Source organism: Ailuropoda melanoleuca, chromosome 14 (assembly GCF_002007445.2).
Source record: "Ailuropoda melanoleuca isolate Jingjing chromosome 14, ASM200744v2, whole genome shotgun sequence".
In the NCBI taxonomy this organism is placed as follows: domain Eukaryota; kingdom Metazoa; phylum Chordata; class Mammalia; order Carnivora; family Ursidae; genus Ailuropoda; species Ailuropoda melanoleuca.
The window spans coordinates 30,560,944-30,577,875 of record NC_048231.1 but is presented as its reverse complement, the minus strand read 5'-3'; the positions used below and the strand labels follow the sequence as shown (position 1 = coordinate 30,577,875).

Sequence of the window (16,932 nt, the reverse complement as noted above, 5' to 3'; positions counted from 1 at the left end):
GTCTCCCCATGATGGGATTTGTGCCCTCATGAGAAGGGGAAGAGAGACCAGAGCTCGGATTCTCTCTCTACCCAGTAAGCCCACGGTGAGGTGGGGGGGCCATCTGCAAACCAGGAACCACCCCTGGACCAGCCCCCCCACCCAGCCTCCAGAACTGTGAGAAACATGGGTCTGTCATTTAAGGCACCCCGTCTCCGCTATTTTGTTACGGCAGCCTGAGCTTACACAGATCCCCGAAGACTCAAAGTCGCAGCCTCTCACTCGTTCATGCATTTTACGTGGAGGGACCCACTTCTCTCCTGTAATGCTTGCTCTTTGCAGACCATGAAATAAAAATCTAAGTCCTAGAGGCACAGATCTCGGGGGGAAGATAAATTAATGACTTTCCCACAGACCTCAGTAGTCAAAAATGAAGACTTATATATAGATACAGATATAGATATATATAATTTCTCTACATTCAAAAACAAAACCAAACTGGTTTTCAGGACAATCTCTGTTACACAAAGTCTTGGCGTTCATTCGACATCCAAACACTTACTGGACTCCTACGAAGGGTCGGGCAGCGTCCTTGCCCAGTGTTTCTCTGCTTGTGGTGTGCGTGCGTGTCGCCCTGGGATCTCGTTAGGATGCAGATTCCCATGCAGGGGGCCCAGGGCGGGCCTGACACTCTGCATTCCCAGCAAGCGGCCAGGTGATGCCAACCCCCCGGACAGCAGGACTCTGGCCCAGCGAGCAGCAACCCTGGCTTCATCTTGGACTCATCTGGGAGCTCTTTAAAAGTACGGATTCCCGGGCCCCATCCCAGACCAGTGACAGCAGCCACTCCAGGGCCAGCGCCTGGGCGTTTCGAAAGCTCTTCCCTGAGTGAAAGATGTGGACAGGGTTAGGGATCACTCTTCTGGGCAGAGCGCAGTGAGCGAGGGAGCCCTCGAAGGAAACAGATGACAGGTAAGCTCCTTTTAGACGATGATACAGGTCCTAAAAATATAGGATAACGTGACGGGGGAGGCGCTTAAGCTGCAACACGGCTCACGGGACGGGGACACCAGCAGGACCTGGGGAAGTGACCCCGGGTGCAGCAAAGAGCCCATTTCCCACACCGAGTCTCCAGGGTGCCCTGCAGCCTTTCCCACGAGAAGCTAGTCCTCTCACAGGTGAGGAGGAGCATTCAGGCTACCGAAAATAAGACACGGTCCCCACCCTAGAGGTTCTCACAAAAACGTGAACGGACTTTTGTTGAAAGCCTACTGTGGCAGGGGACACGGGGAACACTTTAGTTCGGGATGCTGACACAGCAGGAATTCTTCAAGCTCCATCTTCCCCCATCCCTAGAAGAGCTCACGGAGTAGTCCAGGACCGGGGGCCCTCGAGCTGGAGAAACAGGTGCAGAGCAGAAGCCTCAGAGGGTGCAAGAACCCCCCCGCATGGTTCTTCACGGGCAGCTCCCTTCCCCATGTAGGGAGGAGGGCAGCCAGTGGATGTCACCGTCCCTCACACTCCAAAACTAAGCATGAGGAAGCTCGGGTCCACCTTTACTGAAGCAGCAGCCCTAGGACGGGACTCTGTAAGCGAACGGCGAGAAAGAACCGAGTGCTGCGCCCTCCAGGAGCAGAGCCTGAGACGCAGGTCTAAGCCAGCCCACACCCAGCCCTCCCCCCACCCCCGGCAAGTAGCTGAGGGGGCCATGCGCCCCAAGCCAACAGGACTCCAGAACTCCTGCAGAAGCCCCCCAGCCACTGGCCCACTCGCCCACATTCTGAGGCCTGGGAGGCCAGAAGCCTGGAGCCGTGCTAACCACCTTCCCACACTACAGGACTCCAGAGTCCAGAGACAGAGGGAAACTGAGTCATGACATTTAAACTTTGGTCTCATGTGCTCCCTCTTTCGCTAAACCCAGTCTGGGGAAGTTTTCTGTCTTTGCCTTCAAGGCCTGCCTCAAAGACTCCACAAACCGCATCAGACCTGGTCACATCCTCCTCTGAGCCCCTGAAAGTGACCTTCGGGGGGCTGCTGACTACAGGACCTCTGCTGTCCCTCTTCATCATCATCGAGCTTTCCCTGTGTCAGGAGCCGGTCTTCTCCACAATTGTAAGCTACTTGATGACAAGGGCTGCCTCATATGCTTGCTTATACCGCGCCCCCCCACCACCCCCCACGTGCCCACCACAGGACAAGAGGCCAACAGCGAGTGCGTGCTGTGTACGTGCTTGTGAACTGGTAAGGGGGCCCAGGCACCAGGTGGCTGGAAGGGAAGTCAGGTCTCAGCCCCACCTGCATGGGAAAGAAAGCTAGGGCAGGTGCGATGGAGGGGGGAAGCCATGGGATCTGGACCCAGGTGAACCAGGAATGTGCCTGCCCACCAAGAGGTCTTGGGGAGTCACTAAACTTCTGAGCCCCCCTGTTCCTCATCCTTGCAAAAACACTGAAAGGATAGGGGGCGCAGTCGTTATTAAGCGTCTGCCTTCTGCTCAGGGCGTGATCCCGGCGTTATGGGATCGAGCCCCACATCAGGCTCCTCTGCTATGAGCCTGCCTTCTTCCTCTCCCACTCCCCCTGTGTTCCCTCTCTCGCTGGCTGTGTCTCTGTCAAATAAAATCTTAAAAAAAAAAAACAAAACCAACAACACTGAAAGGATAAAAGTGCTTCATATTCAAAACGTACTTTCATTCCATCATTCGATCAAACTTTATGGAGTCCTTTCTATAGGCAGGGCCCTATCCCAGAAACAATCAACAAAAGCAGAACCCTGGGGGGGCACCTGGTTGGCTCAGTTGGTTGGGCAGCTGCCTTGAGCTCAGGTCATGATCCTGCGGTCCTGGGATCGAGCCCCACGTTGGGCTTCCTGGGCAGGGGAGTCTGTTTCTCCCTGTCCCTCTGACCCTTCCCTTGCTTGTTCTCACTCTCTCTCTTTCAAATAAATGAATAAAATCTTAAAAAAAAAAAAAAAAGTATAACCCTGGGTCACCTGGGTGGCTCAGGGTCTGCCTTCGGCTCAGGTCATGATCTCAGCATCCTGAGATCAAACCCCTGGTCTGGCTCCCTGCTTGGCGGGGAGTCTGCTTCTCCTTCTCCCACTGCCCTTCCCCCTGCTTATGCTGTCTTGCATGCTCTAATGAAAAATCTTTAAGAAAAATACAAAAAAAAAAAAAAAGCATAACCCAAGTGTTCACTATTGCTAAAGATAGGGCCTGTTTCCCTCCGTTTCCTTCTCCGTAAGGGGGACAAGGCCAGGTCTTCCTGCCAAATGGGACTGACTGCTCCACAGTCAGTAGGGTGATTTTTGATGAGAAAGTACACTGAAGAGACGGGACAACCAGGAAGCACACGAGACTCTATCCCAAGAAACAGGGCCCTGTCTAAGCCAATGTGGCCAGACTACAGGTGACAGAAGTTACAGAAGGAGGGCAGAGCCTGTCCAAGGCGAGGGCACCAGAGAGCCAGAAACCGAAGAGGCACTACCTAGATTCTCTACCCACAATAGCAAAATGTCCCTGGCCCCCACGGATGGTGCTAACCCTCACGTCTCGGGTCCCTGGAGGACACGGACCCCAATGTTAGCCTCTGGCCTTACACAGGTCACCTGTCAGTCCAGCCCATGCCTCCACCACTTCTGGGAATGAAAGATGCCCGAGGGAGGTTAAATGATGGGATGGGCACACCGCCTGCAGAGTCACTCACAAGGAATCGCTCAGAAATGGATGGTCCAAGTTCAAAGGGAATCCCTGCAGTTTCTCTGCAAGCCTGGACTCACCTACCCTCCATGCCCCACAAGCCCTTCTTAGAAGGCATCCCCAGGGAAGGGGGGGTTAATGGGGTAGTAGTCAGGCTTTGAGGGAGAGCCCTGGCCTCCTTATGCCCATAGAACCAAGCAAACATTGTAATCACACAGGCCGAGGTCCCAATGCTTCACCCCTTACAAGACTTAGGACTTGAGCAACTCACGTCTTCCCCTACAGGTCTCCTGACCCGTAGAATGCAGAGAAGATCTACCTATGAGCACAAGTGAAGAATGCCATCGAAACCTGGGTTTCCATTCCCACTCCCACCCAGCCCCACACAGGACCATAGCAGATTTCCCCCAACAACCCCAGAACAGTAGTACTATTCTGCCCACTTCACAGGTGGAAAAGCAGACCCAGAAAGATGCTGTGACATGCCGGGCAACGCGGTGGAAGAGCCAAGTGGTACCCATCTACAGTAAGACCTCAGAGTTCTCGGAGGGCTTTTGAATGCTTCAGCCCACTGGACCCTTCCCACAAGAACCCCAGGTGTTGGAGCCAGAGCTCTGGCCCAGGACTGCCCTAAGGCCTGGGCAGCTTCCATTTGCCTCACTGCTTGCTGGCACACTTCCGAGAATCTTCTTCACCCATTTAAGCAAAACCTGTCTCTGGCAGGTCAGATAAGAGGTCATCTCTGGGTACCTACAGGCTCCGACCCCCTAGAGAATTCTGAAGGGGAACGGTAAGACCGCCTCCCACAGCAAGCAGAATCCATCCCCCGAGCTGGGAGCTGGCAATACCCTGGGAACTCCCACTGCAGAGAGAGGACCCAGGCACTCCAGAGCGTCCTACCCCTGCGGGTGCCCCAGCGTGTTGCGACCCTGGTCAGTGGGTCATCCCAAAGTGCCAGCCATCTGCCAGAGCAGCCGGACTTGCTGCCCCTCGAGTTCCATCAGATGGATACCATGAGCAAGAGGGAAAGAAAACAAAGACACACAGGCGAGCAAAATCAAGACAGCAGGGGAGACACGGAGCATCATGAGAACAAAAATGAAATCTTTAAACTCTCCAATGTGACCTTTTCCGTCTCTGGGTAAAGAAAGTACTTGAGTTGCTTAGCAGCACAACTGATTAATGTCTGTACGTTACCTCTCTACGCCTTACAGCTACCCTTTCCCACACGATTTCGTCAAACCACCTTTCTCAGCTCTGGCTGTAATGTCCACAGAAGCACCAGCTCCAGGCCAAATGCCTTAAGGCAAGGGGGAGATCGATTTCTTACCAGGATCGGTGCAATTCTTAGCTGGCTGAGTCCCGTTCACGGGTGCCATCAGCTTTCTGTTTCTCCATGTGTCTGGCAGAACAAGTTTGCTAGCGGAAGCTGTTTTATGCCCTATATTGGAAAATAAGTCACAAACACCATTAGGTCAATATGGGACCTGCATTCTTCCAATGACCTTACGTGCATTTATCAGGCTGCACCAGCAACAGCCCTGTGTGACTATTTAGAGCCACCTGTTGGGAGTGATACAAGGATTGGAAGCACAGTATCACCTGCTTCACACACAGTAATCTGTTTCCTAGATCCGGCGCATTGTTTCTAGTCCCGGATGCGTCAGCACGAGATCTGACCTTGGCCAAGGGCTTAGAGAGGTAACTGTCCTGTAAAGATGCTCAGGTGGCCCTGCCCCCAGGGGAACTACAAATGGCTATTAGGTCAGCAAATAGGTTGGAGAAGGTTGATGGGGTCTGGCCCAGAGCTTCTCACCCATGAATGTGCACAGAAACCACCTGGGGACCTTGTCAAAATGCAGAGTCTGTTTCCGTAGGTCTGGGCTGGGCCCCAGGATTCTGTACTAACAAGCTCCCAGGTGGTGCTAATTCTGGTCCAAGGGCCACAGAGTAACAAGGGAGAGCAGTGGTGTCGGTGCCAGTGACCACACACAGTTAAACTTCTAAACCTAATTCCTGATCCAGCAAATACGAACGATTCTCACTTTTAAGAGCTTCAAAGTATTCATTTATCTCTCCTGATGTGCACACTGCTTCAGCTGGGTAATGACACCTCTTCTATAATGCTGACACTGAGGAGCCTCTAAGTATTTTGTTATTTCTGGTGTGTAACTGAGGGGGAAAAAATACACTGGCTTGCCCAACCGTAAAGCACCAGGTTAAGATGTTCAAATAACCTTTCTGGGTTTCTGTCGGAAAGAGCCAGGTTTTGACCTTCTATCCTCAAATCACAAGTTGGGGGCTTGAAAAGCAGTTTTTTAAAAGAGTTTAATCAAGTTCCACCTGATTTTACCTATCACTATAAACCTGTCTAGATTGTCCCTAATTGCTCAGAAAGGCACCTCCTGCTTTATCTCCACGTCCAGATTGCTAAATCACCTGTATTTCTTTAATGTAAAGAAATAAAAGGTCCACAGTGTCCAACTAAAATTGGGAGTGTTAGCCAAGTGAATGTCTTCTGAAGATTCTACATGGGCTCACATCACGNATCAAGTTCCACCTGATTTTACCTATCACTATAAACCTGTCTAGATTGTCCCTAATTGCTCAGAAAGGCACCCCCTGCTTTATCTCCACGTCCAGATTGCTAAATCACCTGTATTTCTTTAATGTAAAGAAATAAAAGGTCCCCAGTGTCCAACTAAAACTGGGAGTGTTAGCCAAGTGAATGTCTTCTGAAGATTCTGCATGGGCTCACATCCCCCACTCCACCCCCATTTTTTTTTTCTAAGTTTCTTTCTCTCTCCTCCACAAATCTGCATATCCTAAGCGACTCCCAAAGCCCTCAGTCTTGGATGAAGGAGTGTGAATTGTGGTTCCAGACACCAGGGCTCTCCTACCCTGGGGATTAAGAGGAGTTAAGCGATGCGGAAACATGGCAGCAACCTCCCCAGGGGACTGCCCCCGACGTTTTTAGGGTTTGGAGAAGACGTGTCAGGACACCCAGGGCACTCCTTTGGCAGGGGCGAGGGGAGGGCTGAGACTCAGTTCCCAGCCTGGGTATCTGGGTTTTCGAGAAACGCGGAGCACAACCGTTTCTTCTCCGCAAAATTGGGAAGCGGGCCACTCAGTTTGGTTCGCTCCAGGCTAAGAGAATTCACACCTGGACGCCGCCCGCTTCTGCACCGCCCGTTCCCCGCCCCCACGCACTCTGGGGACAGAACTCTGGCACGGAGGGGCCCGATGTTCAGGCTTTCATCTTGGTAACACAGACCTGCAGCCGCGTCCTGAGCCCCCAGAGGCCGCGCGCAGCTCAGGGAAAAGAGCGCCACAGCTCAAAGCGTCGCTGTCAGCCCTCCTGGGTGTGCTCCACCTGCCCAGTGGGGTGGGGACGGGGCTGGATGAACCCGTGGGACCAACCTTACGGGGAAGGAAGGGGAGACATCTCGGAGCTACCCGGCGGCTTCCCAGCCCAAGCCCCTCAACTCCCGGGGCGGGCCCGCACCGGTACCTACCCAAGCTGCCAAAGAGGCCAGACGCACAGCACACCAGGGCCAGCAGCGCGCACACGAAGCCAACTTGCTGCGGCAGCATCTCTCGCCTCCTGCGAACTTTGCGCGGCCGGAGGGACCCGCGGAGGGCCATCCTGGAGCGCCTGGGTGCCGTTCCTGGGAGAGGATGGGGAGCTTCGGCGGGCGGAGTGCTATCTGTGGCAGAGCGGCGCTGGAGCGGGCGACGCGAAGCTCAGAGGCGAGAGTCTCCCGGCCAAAGCTTCATGGCCCGCGGGCAAGGTCGGCGGGGAAGCCTGGCGAAGGGCGGTGGGGGCGCGCGGCGCAGCCGGAGCTCAGAGTCCCGCGCGCGGGGTACGCGCTTCGCGCACCATGGCTCCGGGGCGAGGAGGCGACGCCGGCACGGTGGCGCTGGCGGCCCTGGCTCGTAAGGCTGGCGCAGTCCCGGCGCTGGAGCCGCTACCTGCCCGCTCAGCCTCTGCGCGCTCGCTCGGCCGCAGCGCCGGCACCAGTGCCTGGGGGCGCCCGCGGGGAGCACTCAGTGCGCCCCCGCGCCCCGCGCCGCCGCTCCCACTCGCAGCATTCTCCCCCTCCAAGTTTGCCGGCGGCCGCCCAACAGCACCGCTCCCCTGCTTCGCCTCCAGCCAAACGCGGGCGGCCCTGCGCGCGCGGTGAGAAGGCAGGCTGGCCCCCACGGGACCCGCGACCCTCTCGGCGAATGGCCTCGACGTCAGCCCTCCCGGGGGCGAGCTCTCCCCGGGAACTTTCTCTCTGGCTGCCAGCGCCTGCGTCTGCGAGGCCGTGGCGCCTCCCGCTCGCAGCTCTCGCCTCCCTTCTCCTCCCCTCCCGCCCGCCTCTCACCCCCCCTCCTCAGCACGTGTACTCCTCCCCGAGGGCGCGCTCAGCCGTGCGCTCCTCCCTTCCCCCCGTGAGGCTCAACTACTGACCAATATAATCGCCCCCCTCCCTCCCCAGTGGAGCCGAAACAATCCGTTCTCTACCCTCCGAGGCCGCTGCAGAGAGGAACGGGTTCTGGCCACGCAGGGACTCTAGGAACAAGGGTTTCTGTCGCGCGGCCGCTCCTATGCAGGCTCCCCACGACCCCCGAGGAGACCCGAGCCCCCCTTCCTCCCCCTACCACTCGGGGCGGGAGATGCAAGAGAAGATTAATTGCTGGAACAGAGCTAACAAACAGGCTTGCACCAAGCCAACAGGCGCCCGCGCCCGCCGGGACCCGCTCCTGCAGGGCTCTCAGGGCGGGCGGGGGAGCCGGCGGCTGGGGCGCAACGCCGACCTGCAAAACGCTCCAGAGTTCCGCGGCCCCGCCGCCCAGAGTTGAGCTTCTGATGTTCTTGCAGCCTCGCTGATTCGCAGGGCTCTTTGGTTTTGTTTTGTTGTTTTTTTTCTCCTTTGGCTCTGATAAACTCTCTAGTGGAAACTGCTTTAAAAATGGGCAGAAGGGAGAATTTCAAAAGAGGAGCATCTGGAGTGGAATCCAGGTGCAAGCAAGCGGTGGGGCCCTGCCCAGAAAGGGCTTCAGCCCAGAGGGTTTGTGACTACACGCTGGGACGGACTTCCCTCCCTGGCCGGTTCAGCACGCACCTAGTTCGGACCTGCTAGGGGTTAAGTCCACTTAAAATCCTTTTTGGAACAAGGCCAGATCTGTTTAATTAAATAAATACACACCCACCGAGGGCAGGGACCTGTGCCAAGTGCCAGCCAGAGAACAAAACAAAACAAAATGTGTAAGATCCAGTCCCTGCTTTCAAGGAACCCTAACTCAAAGGGGAGCAGGACCCTCAGCTAAACCTCTAGTTCCAAAAGTCACCATTATGCACAACGTGCGTTATTCCCTCACTACTCAAAATGTGGTCCAGAAGAGCGTGAGCGCTGCCTGGGAACTTGCAAGGAATGCTGGTTCTGAGGCTGCAGCCCAGACCTACTGAGCCAGAATGTGCATTTCTTCACAAGACTTCCTGGAGATTTGTGGGCACACCCAAGTATGAGAAGCATGGCCCTTTTGAGCCTGTCCCCGTGCCTGGAGCTGGTCACCATCTGCATGATTCCTCTTGGTCTAAGCAGGGATAATTGTGTTTGTGTCAGTCTGGCACAGTAGCACAAATAAGAGGTACCTAGAGGGCAAGGGGAGGGAGAAGGTTCAGTAATTATTTTTTAGCAACCCCAGTTCAGTGCCTACACAGATACTGAAGGCATGAACACAAGACTAATTGCAGCGGCAACCCCTGGAGGAAATGAAATGGAAAAGGCCAGTGTTGGTCTCATATAGAACAGTGCAGGCTCTGTGTGGCCTGTAGAGACGCCTTACCTACCACGGAGGCTTCTCCTCCGTATGCGTGACTGTTACCAAGCATGAGGGCCAGGGATCAAAAGGCACTTTTCATACGATGACAGAATTTTCTTCTCATTGACTTGGCCGTACACGGATGCATTTCTCAATAGCAAATTGAAAACCCTAGAATGTGGGAAATGCATCATTTGGAAAGCTAGCCAAGAGCCTTTGGCATCAAATGGGAGCGGAAGGAAGAAGTTAAAATGTTAGTATATTGTTGTCCTATCCATAAGACAGCCGTCGGGTCACATTGATTAAAACAACTCCAAGAAACCAAATGGCATCTGCCTACTAGGATTTAATATTTTCTTAAAACGTCTGTCCGTGGAGCCCACCTCGGGCTGTTTAAGACAAATTTTTGAAGATTTTACTTATTTACTTGACAGAGAGGCAGCCAGCGAGAGAAGGGACACAAGAAGGGGGAGTGGGAGAGGAAGAGGCAGCCTCCCAGCGTAGGAGCCCCACGTGGGACTTGATCCCAGGACTCCGGGGTCACGCCCTGGGCCAAAGGCAGACGTTTAACGACTAAGCCACCCAGGCGCCCCTAAAACAAATTTTTGAATCCGAAACAGGCCAAAGGAGTCATCAGGTGTCTGCCTTTAAACGTTTAGCCGGCTCTTTTACAGAACATTTGTTTTCTTTGACAGCTTCCACCTGCTTTCAGTTAATAGTTAGAACCTTGGAATAATTTCACATGCGCAAATGGATTCTTCTTTGACAGTTTAAAAAGCAATTCGTTTGAATTGTACTTTTTGCTTCATTGAAATAGTGCCCATTACCAAATAGCCTCCACTCCAGCTCTAAGGACTCACCCTGCAGAAGAGAGAATTGGGTTTTATAAACCTTTCAGATTCAAAGCATTCAGGAGCACGTTCTAAGCAAGGCTATTGGGACAAATGGAAAATGCATTTCTGGGTTTATCTCGGGCCCTCGGTCTGGCTTCCATGCCACTGGATTCAGAGTATCCCCTCTGTGACACTGCTTTCTTCTGCGGTGACATAGTGGGAGACTCTCCACAAGCCAAATCGTTCTGGCCATTTTAGTAGGAAGGCTCAGTCGGTGGGGGATAGAGACAATATTTTTTTCTAAAAAATTCTGCCCGGTGACGGGAAGAACCTCACCATTTGTCTTACTTGGTTTTTTCAAGTTTACTAGAATGGCCCTCCCTATCAATTCTAATTCCTCTCACTCTGCCTTTCAGATGACTGGAGGCAGTCAGCATCACCTAGGGCAGGGTTCTCAATCCTGAGCATGCCTCAGAATCTCCTAGAAGACGTATTAAAACTCACGTGGCTGAGCCCCACCCCAGGGAGTCAGGTGCAATAAATTCGAGGTTGGTGCCCCATAATTTGTATTTCTAACAAGTTCTCAGGTGGAACTCAGGCTGCTTTGAGAACCCCACTTTGAGAACCACTGGGCTAGGTTATGTCATGGTGACTGTAGCAAACAATGAAAGTTTCCTTCTGGTGGCAAAAATCTGCAACCCCCAAATATGCCACTTTGGCATAAGGATTACTTTGAGCTGAAGACAAATGGGAAGAAGCAGATACATGAAAAACTCTCTGCCCTTCCCCTGTTTATATAAAAGCAGGTCATAAATTTGTAAAGGTGCTCCTCCCCACCAGGAAGGACAGAAGTTAATCACGGGTGACAACTCTAGATTCTTCTCAGCCTAGAGACAGCGCCAGAGGGATCTAACAAATTTTGCTAGAACTAGCCCTTATCTTCCACCATTTATTTGCCTTCCCACAATTTGCCACCCCTAGAAGCTCAGTCTTTTTTCCTTTGTCTTGTCCCTTTGCTAAAAATGTATTGTTCTTTTGTTCAGAGGCGATACAAGCCTAAGTTCTAATCACCCCTTTGAGTTACTCATTACTGAGTACACACACTCCTGTATGTACGCACGATGCGAATGTTCATACGCTTCTGTTTTTCTCTCATTAATCTGTCTTTCATTGATCTAATTTATAGACCTGCAGCCAATGAATCTAAGATGGGTAAAGGGGAAATAGTGTTTCTTCCCCTGCGCTGTACTCCTGTACTTGGGACCAGCCACAGTCTGCAACCTGGCTGCTCGCCATGCCAGAGGGAGACTTCTGGAGGATCTTGCACTGGCACGGGAATATGCACACTGGCCTGGAAGGGACATGCTCACCGCTCGCTACCCACCACTCATCGGCCAAAGCCAGTCCCTGGCGCCCACCAAAGTCCCTGGCACCCACCAAAGTGCCATTCTTCCCCTGCTGGCTGCCATCTGAACTCCGCAGTGGATGGCCGCAATGAAAACCACACTGCAGACCTCACATCCCTCTCCCCTGCTAGATAGGATCTTTCCTGCCCGCCCCTCGCCGCTCCCTTGCAGAATGGGCCCCGCGTGTTGCAAAGCCGCTGTTGTGCATCTCCATGACACGGCCTGTGATAGGAGTGACAGTATCCATCTCCTACTGGCGAGCGAAGGCCTCAAGGACTTGCTGTCTTATCCGCCGCTCTGAACACTGTGCCCAGCACATTAGGTGCTTAATAAATATTAAGGGAGTGAATACATAAACACATTTTGGCTACAATGTGAAGGAGATAAAGAAGAGTTGCCCCTGTGGGGTGGTGCCTGGTCTCATGAAGCCTTTCGTGCCACCTTAAGTTTCCATTCACGGTCACTGTCAAGGTCACCAGCGACCTGTGGCTACATCTCAGGGGAATTTGACGTGCTCAAACGCACCTTTCTATCAGTAGTCACATCTGTAACTTTCTGGATGGCACCTGCTTCTGGGTTTTCTCTTCCTTCTCTGACCAGCTTTTCCCTCAGCCCTCTGGGCTTCTGTCCTGGCCTCGTCTTTCTCGCTCTTTCCTCTCTTCCCCCAGAGAGCTCATCAGTTCTCTGCATGGCGTGATTTGCCCTCTGCTACTGACTCAGAAGTCTGGAGCTGGGGCCTTCTGAGGAATGTAGACCTGTGTGTTCAGGAGATTGCCCAAACTAAAAATCTGGGCCTCACCCTGTCCTCCCGCCTCTTCCTCTCCCAGCCCGGTCTGTCACCACTAGGACCTCAGATGGGTCCACTTCTTGCCATCACCGTGGACACCACGGGCTCTGGGCCTCACCTGATCCCTGCAGCGGCCTTCTTAACCAGTATCTTGAAGGCCAGCCTGTCCATCACATTCCTGTCTCCACTGGGCACTAGAGTAATCTTGCCAAAGAAGGAAAATTCGATTATGTCCCTTTCTTCCATGAAACCCTCAGAGACTCCCCGTTGCTCTCAGCGTAGACTGCCAACTCGTTAGGTTGACATAGGGTCCTGCGTGACCTAATCCGGGCTTTCTACATTTGTTGCACATTGGATTCACCTGGAGAGCTTTTCCGCTCCTGGGGCTGGGCACCGGGCACTGGTATTTTTTTTTGTTTAAGATTTTGTTTATTTGACAGAGACAGCCAGCAAGAGAGGGAACACAAGCAGGGGGAGTGGGAGAGGAAGAAGCAAGCTCCTAGCTGAGGTGGGGCTCGATCCCAGAATGCCGGGATCACAGCCTGAGCCAAAGGCAGATGCTTAATGACTGCACCACCCAGGCGCCCCCGGGCACTGGTATTTTATCCAAACTGCAGCCAGGGTGGTGAACCCTGCTCCAGACCCTCACGGCCCCTTGATCCCCATCCTTCATCATTCCTTTCCTTTCCCTCCGGGCTCCAGCCATTCAGAATCCCTTTCTTGTTCTTCAGGGGTGACGCTTTTCCCATCTTTCTGGATCGTGCCTTCCTGCCTCCAAAGCCCTCTTCACCTGGCACTATGGACTGAATTTTTTTGTTTTCCCCCCAAAATGCATATGTTGAAATCTATTGCCCCTTGTGATGGCATTTGGAGGCAGGGCCTTTGAGAGGTGATTGTGAGGGTGGGGCCTTATTAGTTGGATCAGCGCCCTTAGTAAAGGGGCTCAGAGAGTCCTTCTCCCCTTCTGCCCTTGGGGACACGATGAGAAGATGGCTGTCTAGGAACTAGGCAGTGGACCTCACCAGACGCGAAATCGCTGGCACCAGGATCCTGGACATTCCAACCTCCAGACCCATGAGAACTAAATGTCTGTTGTTTATAAGCCACTCGCTCTGTGGGATTGTTAGAGCAGCCTGAACTAAGACACCAGGCTAACTCTTTTGCGTCCAGTCATGAGGAAGATATCATGACCTCTACGAAGCCTTGCAGGACCACTGATGTCTGAGTTAAGAGCCCCCCTCTTCTGTGTTTTTATGGTGCCTTGTATTTCTATCAAATAATTCATCAGGCCATGTTTAATGACCTATTGTGTATAGTTTCCCGCAGACTCTGAGCTCTGTGGGGATGGGAGCCACACCTACCATGCTCATGACCTGGATATACTAGGGCCTCAATAAATGCTCATGGAAGGAAGAGAAAGCATACCTGGCCCACACTCAGCATGTGTGACTCGGCCCATTGTGTTGCTCCCACCGGCATCTGTCCTATACAGTGTTTTCATTGCTACATTCTTTGATCCCCATAATAGCCCCCACGAGGAGGCAGAGCCAAAATGAGCACGCCCATTTTATAAGGTCCCTCACACTGAAGCAGCCTGCTCAAGCTCGCACAAGGAGTTAGAGGTACAGCCGGGATCTGAACCGGGTCTTCTGCCCGTTAGCCAGACCCTTCACCACTACAGCATGCCACAGCTCTGCCTCCTGATGGGCATGCTAACTAGCTTGTTGGATAAGTTCTAAGGAGAGACAGAAGGCTATGTGTCATGGCGCTATGTCCTGCCTGAGTCATCTCCTGGTTACTGACTAATGGGGGGGGCTCCCGGCCCAGGCCGATTGGAGGAGGAAAGACGCCTAACTAGAGTAGACCTGGGTCTCCTAAAATCAACCCATGTCACTGCTCCACGCTTTGCAAGTCTGCTTCTTAGATTCTTTGGATTTAAATACGAAAACTACCAAATCACTTTGTTCACCACTCAGCAAACATTTACTGAGCACCTAACTCTGTTTCGCTTCAGGCTTAAATACTTTACCACGCCCACGCCTCCGCAGAGTACGTCCGTTAGTGCAGAGTGAGCGGCTGTGTCAAGGAAATCCAGCACTACAGTGACTTAAAGGACAAGCAGTTTCTTTAATACGAGAGTCCGCTAGAGCAGTCCAGGTCTGTAAGGTGGCTCAGCACCTCATCACCACACAGGGACCCAGGCTCTTGCCACCTGGTGGCTCTGCCATCCCCTCGGGCATGGTCGTCAACTACGGGCTTGAAGCCCATTCACCACCACTCCTGGTTGCAGCCAACAGGAAGGAGGAGGAGAGCCCAGTGTTTCAAGCCCCAGGCTCTATCGCTCCTCGTATCCTGTCAGTGGAAGCCTAGCCGCATAAGCACAGCTCACCCAGGTAAGGCTACGGAATGCTTGGCTGGGCAGCGCGTGCCCGGGACAATCTGTGACGGCGGGAGCTGAGGAGGGGGTTTCAGTGGACAGCTACAGGCCTCCACCGCCGAGGGGTTGAGGATTCAAGGAGAATAAGAGATTTGTCCAAGATGCCCCAGGTAGTAAGTCACAGATGCAAGCCTCCTCCCCAGGACGCGGGTTACTGGGCGCCGTCTACTCATTGCCCCTCTGGTCACTCAGCTCTTGTCAGTCTGAGAGTAGACGTAAGGCAGGGAGGGATCGCCACAAGGGACAGTAGGGAGGGCTGTTTGGCAAGGGACATGGCTCCAAAGGCGCCTCCGGTGTAGACCCTTGCTAATTTTCTGCTATTGGATTGGCCTCTCCGTGCTCAGTGGGAGCCATGACATTGCACAAAAGCCAGATTTTCCTTTACAATCAGCGTACTGCACAGCCAAAGGCGAGAGCAGCGTGAGTTTTTATTTTCCTGTGAATGTGCCCTATTTTCACATTTTTTCATTTCTCTCTAATGGCTCGAGCCTCAGGAGCCCCAGCCTCTCTGTAGCTCTGGAAGGGCCTGAATACACGGGAAGAAATGACAATTATACCAGAAGTAAGATGACAAGTGGTGAGAGACAAGGAAAGATAGAGTGTCAGAGGTTTTCATTAAAGGGAGTGCAGATCTGCCACAAGGCGAGTCACTAAATCCCGAAGGGACAGCTAGACAGGCGCGTCTCCCGTCTAGGTGCGTTTCCACAAATCACCCCCCACCAGAAGCTGATTCTGCTCGGTGAGATCCTTCTAGCCTGTGCTTTGGGGTTTTAATGAGGGAAAGTTTCACTTTGCCCACTTCAGAGGCTTCTGTACAAACATTCCTGCTAATTTCCGCAGCTGGAAAGTCGGGAGAAGACCAAGATCCGAGGACCGAAATGGTGTGCCGCCTGGCGAATGGGAGGCGCTCCCTGTGGCGTCTGGGCAGAAAAGCATGGTCCAGAAAGCAAGAGTAGTGAGCCCAGGCGGCCAGCCAGGGCAGCTGTCTGCAGGGAACTTGCCAGATACCAGGCCAGCACTTGCTGGACACGCAAGCTCTTGTCCCCAGCCAGAGAACTGGACGTCCTTTGGTTGGTTACCCAGATAACATCCGAAACTCGGAGTCAAGCAACTGAATAACCACAGCGAGGCTCAGCCCCTCAGGAAAGACGTCTAGGTCTTCACCGAATTCCAAACCTAGCCCAGTGACTTGCTATAGTAACTCGGCTGCCCCCAGATCTCACTGGCTTAACACTTCTGAAGTTTATTCTTCACTCAAATGACGTCCAAATTGGGTATAGGGGCGGCAGCCCTTCTCCATGCAGTTGGCCAGGAATCACGGTCCCCTCCATCATGGCCATGCCATCTTCAGCATGTGGCTTCCAGGTTGGGGGGGGTGGAGGGGCAAGCTGGTCTGCATTGAGACAGCAGGGGGGAAAGACGTGGAGAGTCCCAAACGGAAGGTTTTCATAAGTCAGGCCTGGACGTGGCGATGTCCCCCCTATGGGTTAGAACTCAGCCACGTGGCCACGGCTGCAAGGGAGGCTGGACGCGAGGTCCAGCTGTGCGCCCAGGGAGAAGAGGAAGGGGTGTGGTAAATAGTCTGGGCCATGCACAAGCAGTCGTCTGGCCTCAACAAACACCATCCTAACGGGGTGTCATATTCATCTCCCCTCGGTCTGGGCCAGGCAGTGTTCCAAGTACATTATATCTATTGACTCATTTAATCCTGCCAGCAACTCCGGGAGGTAAATACCATTATCCTCTTCTGTTTTCAGGTGACGAGCCCAAGGGTTCTGAGTGGTTAAGTAACTTGACAGAAGTCACACAGCGACTAAGTGACAAAGCTGGGATTCAGAGCCAGGCAGTCTGGGTCCAGGATCCCTGCTCTTCACCGTCCTGCCTCAGGAATGAGCCTTCCTATCCAAGCCCCCCTTTTACACGTGAGGAAACGGAGACCCAGAAAAGACAAAGGGAGCTCAGGTGCAGAGCTTACTCTCCCACA

The 16,932-nt window shown here is 53.3% G+C and overlaps 1 protein-coding gene across 3 annotated transcripts in view; it reads right to left on the bottom strand.

Moving 5' to 3' along the window:
* Positions 1 to 8,016, bottom strand: part of SLC24A4 (solute carrier family 24 member 4) — a 181,297-nt gene extending 173,281 nt beyond the window's left edge. For all 3 annotated transcript variants that reach the window (XM_034642888.1, XM_019804449.2, XM_019804450.2), the window contains exons 1-2: positions 7,190 to 8,016; positions 5,005 to 5,115 (exon numbers count right to left, since the gene is read on the bottom strand). In XM_034642888.1, coding sequence (XP_034498779.1) covers positions 5,005 to 5,115; positions 7,190 to 7,319 — 241 coding nt within the window. In that variant the 5' untranslated portion in view covers positions 7,320 to 8,016. The remainder of the gene's footprint in view (positions 1 to 5,004; positions 5,116 to 7,189) is intronic.
* Between the last annotated feature and the right edge of the window lie 8,916 nt (positions 8,017 to 16,932).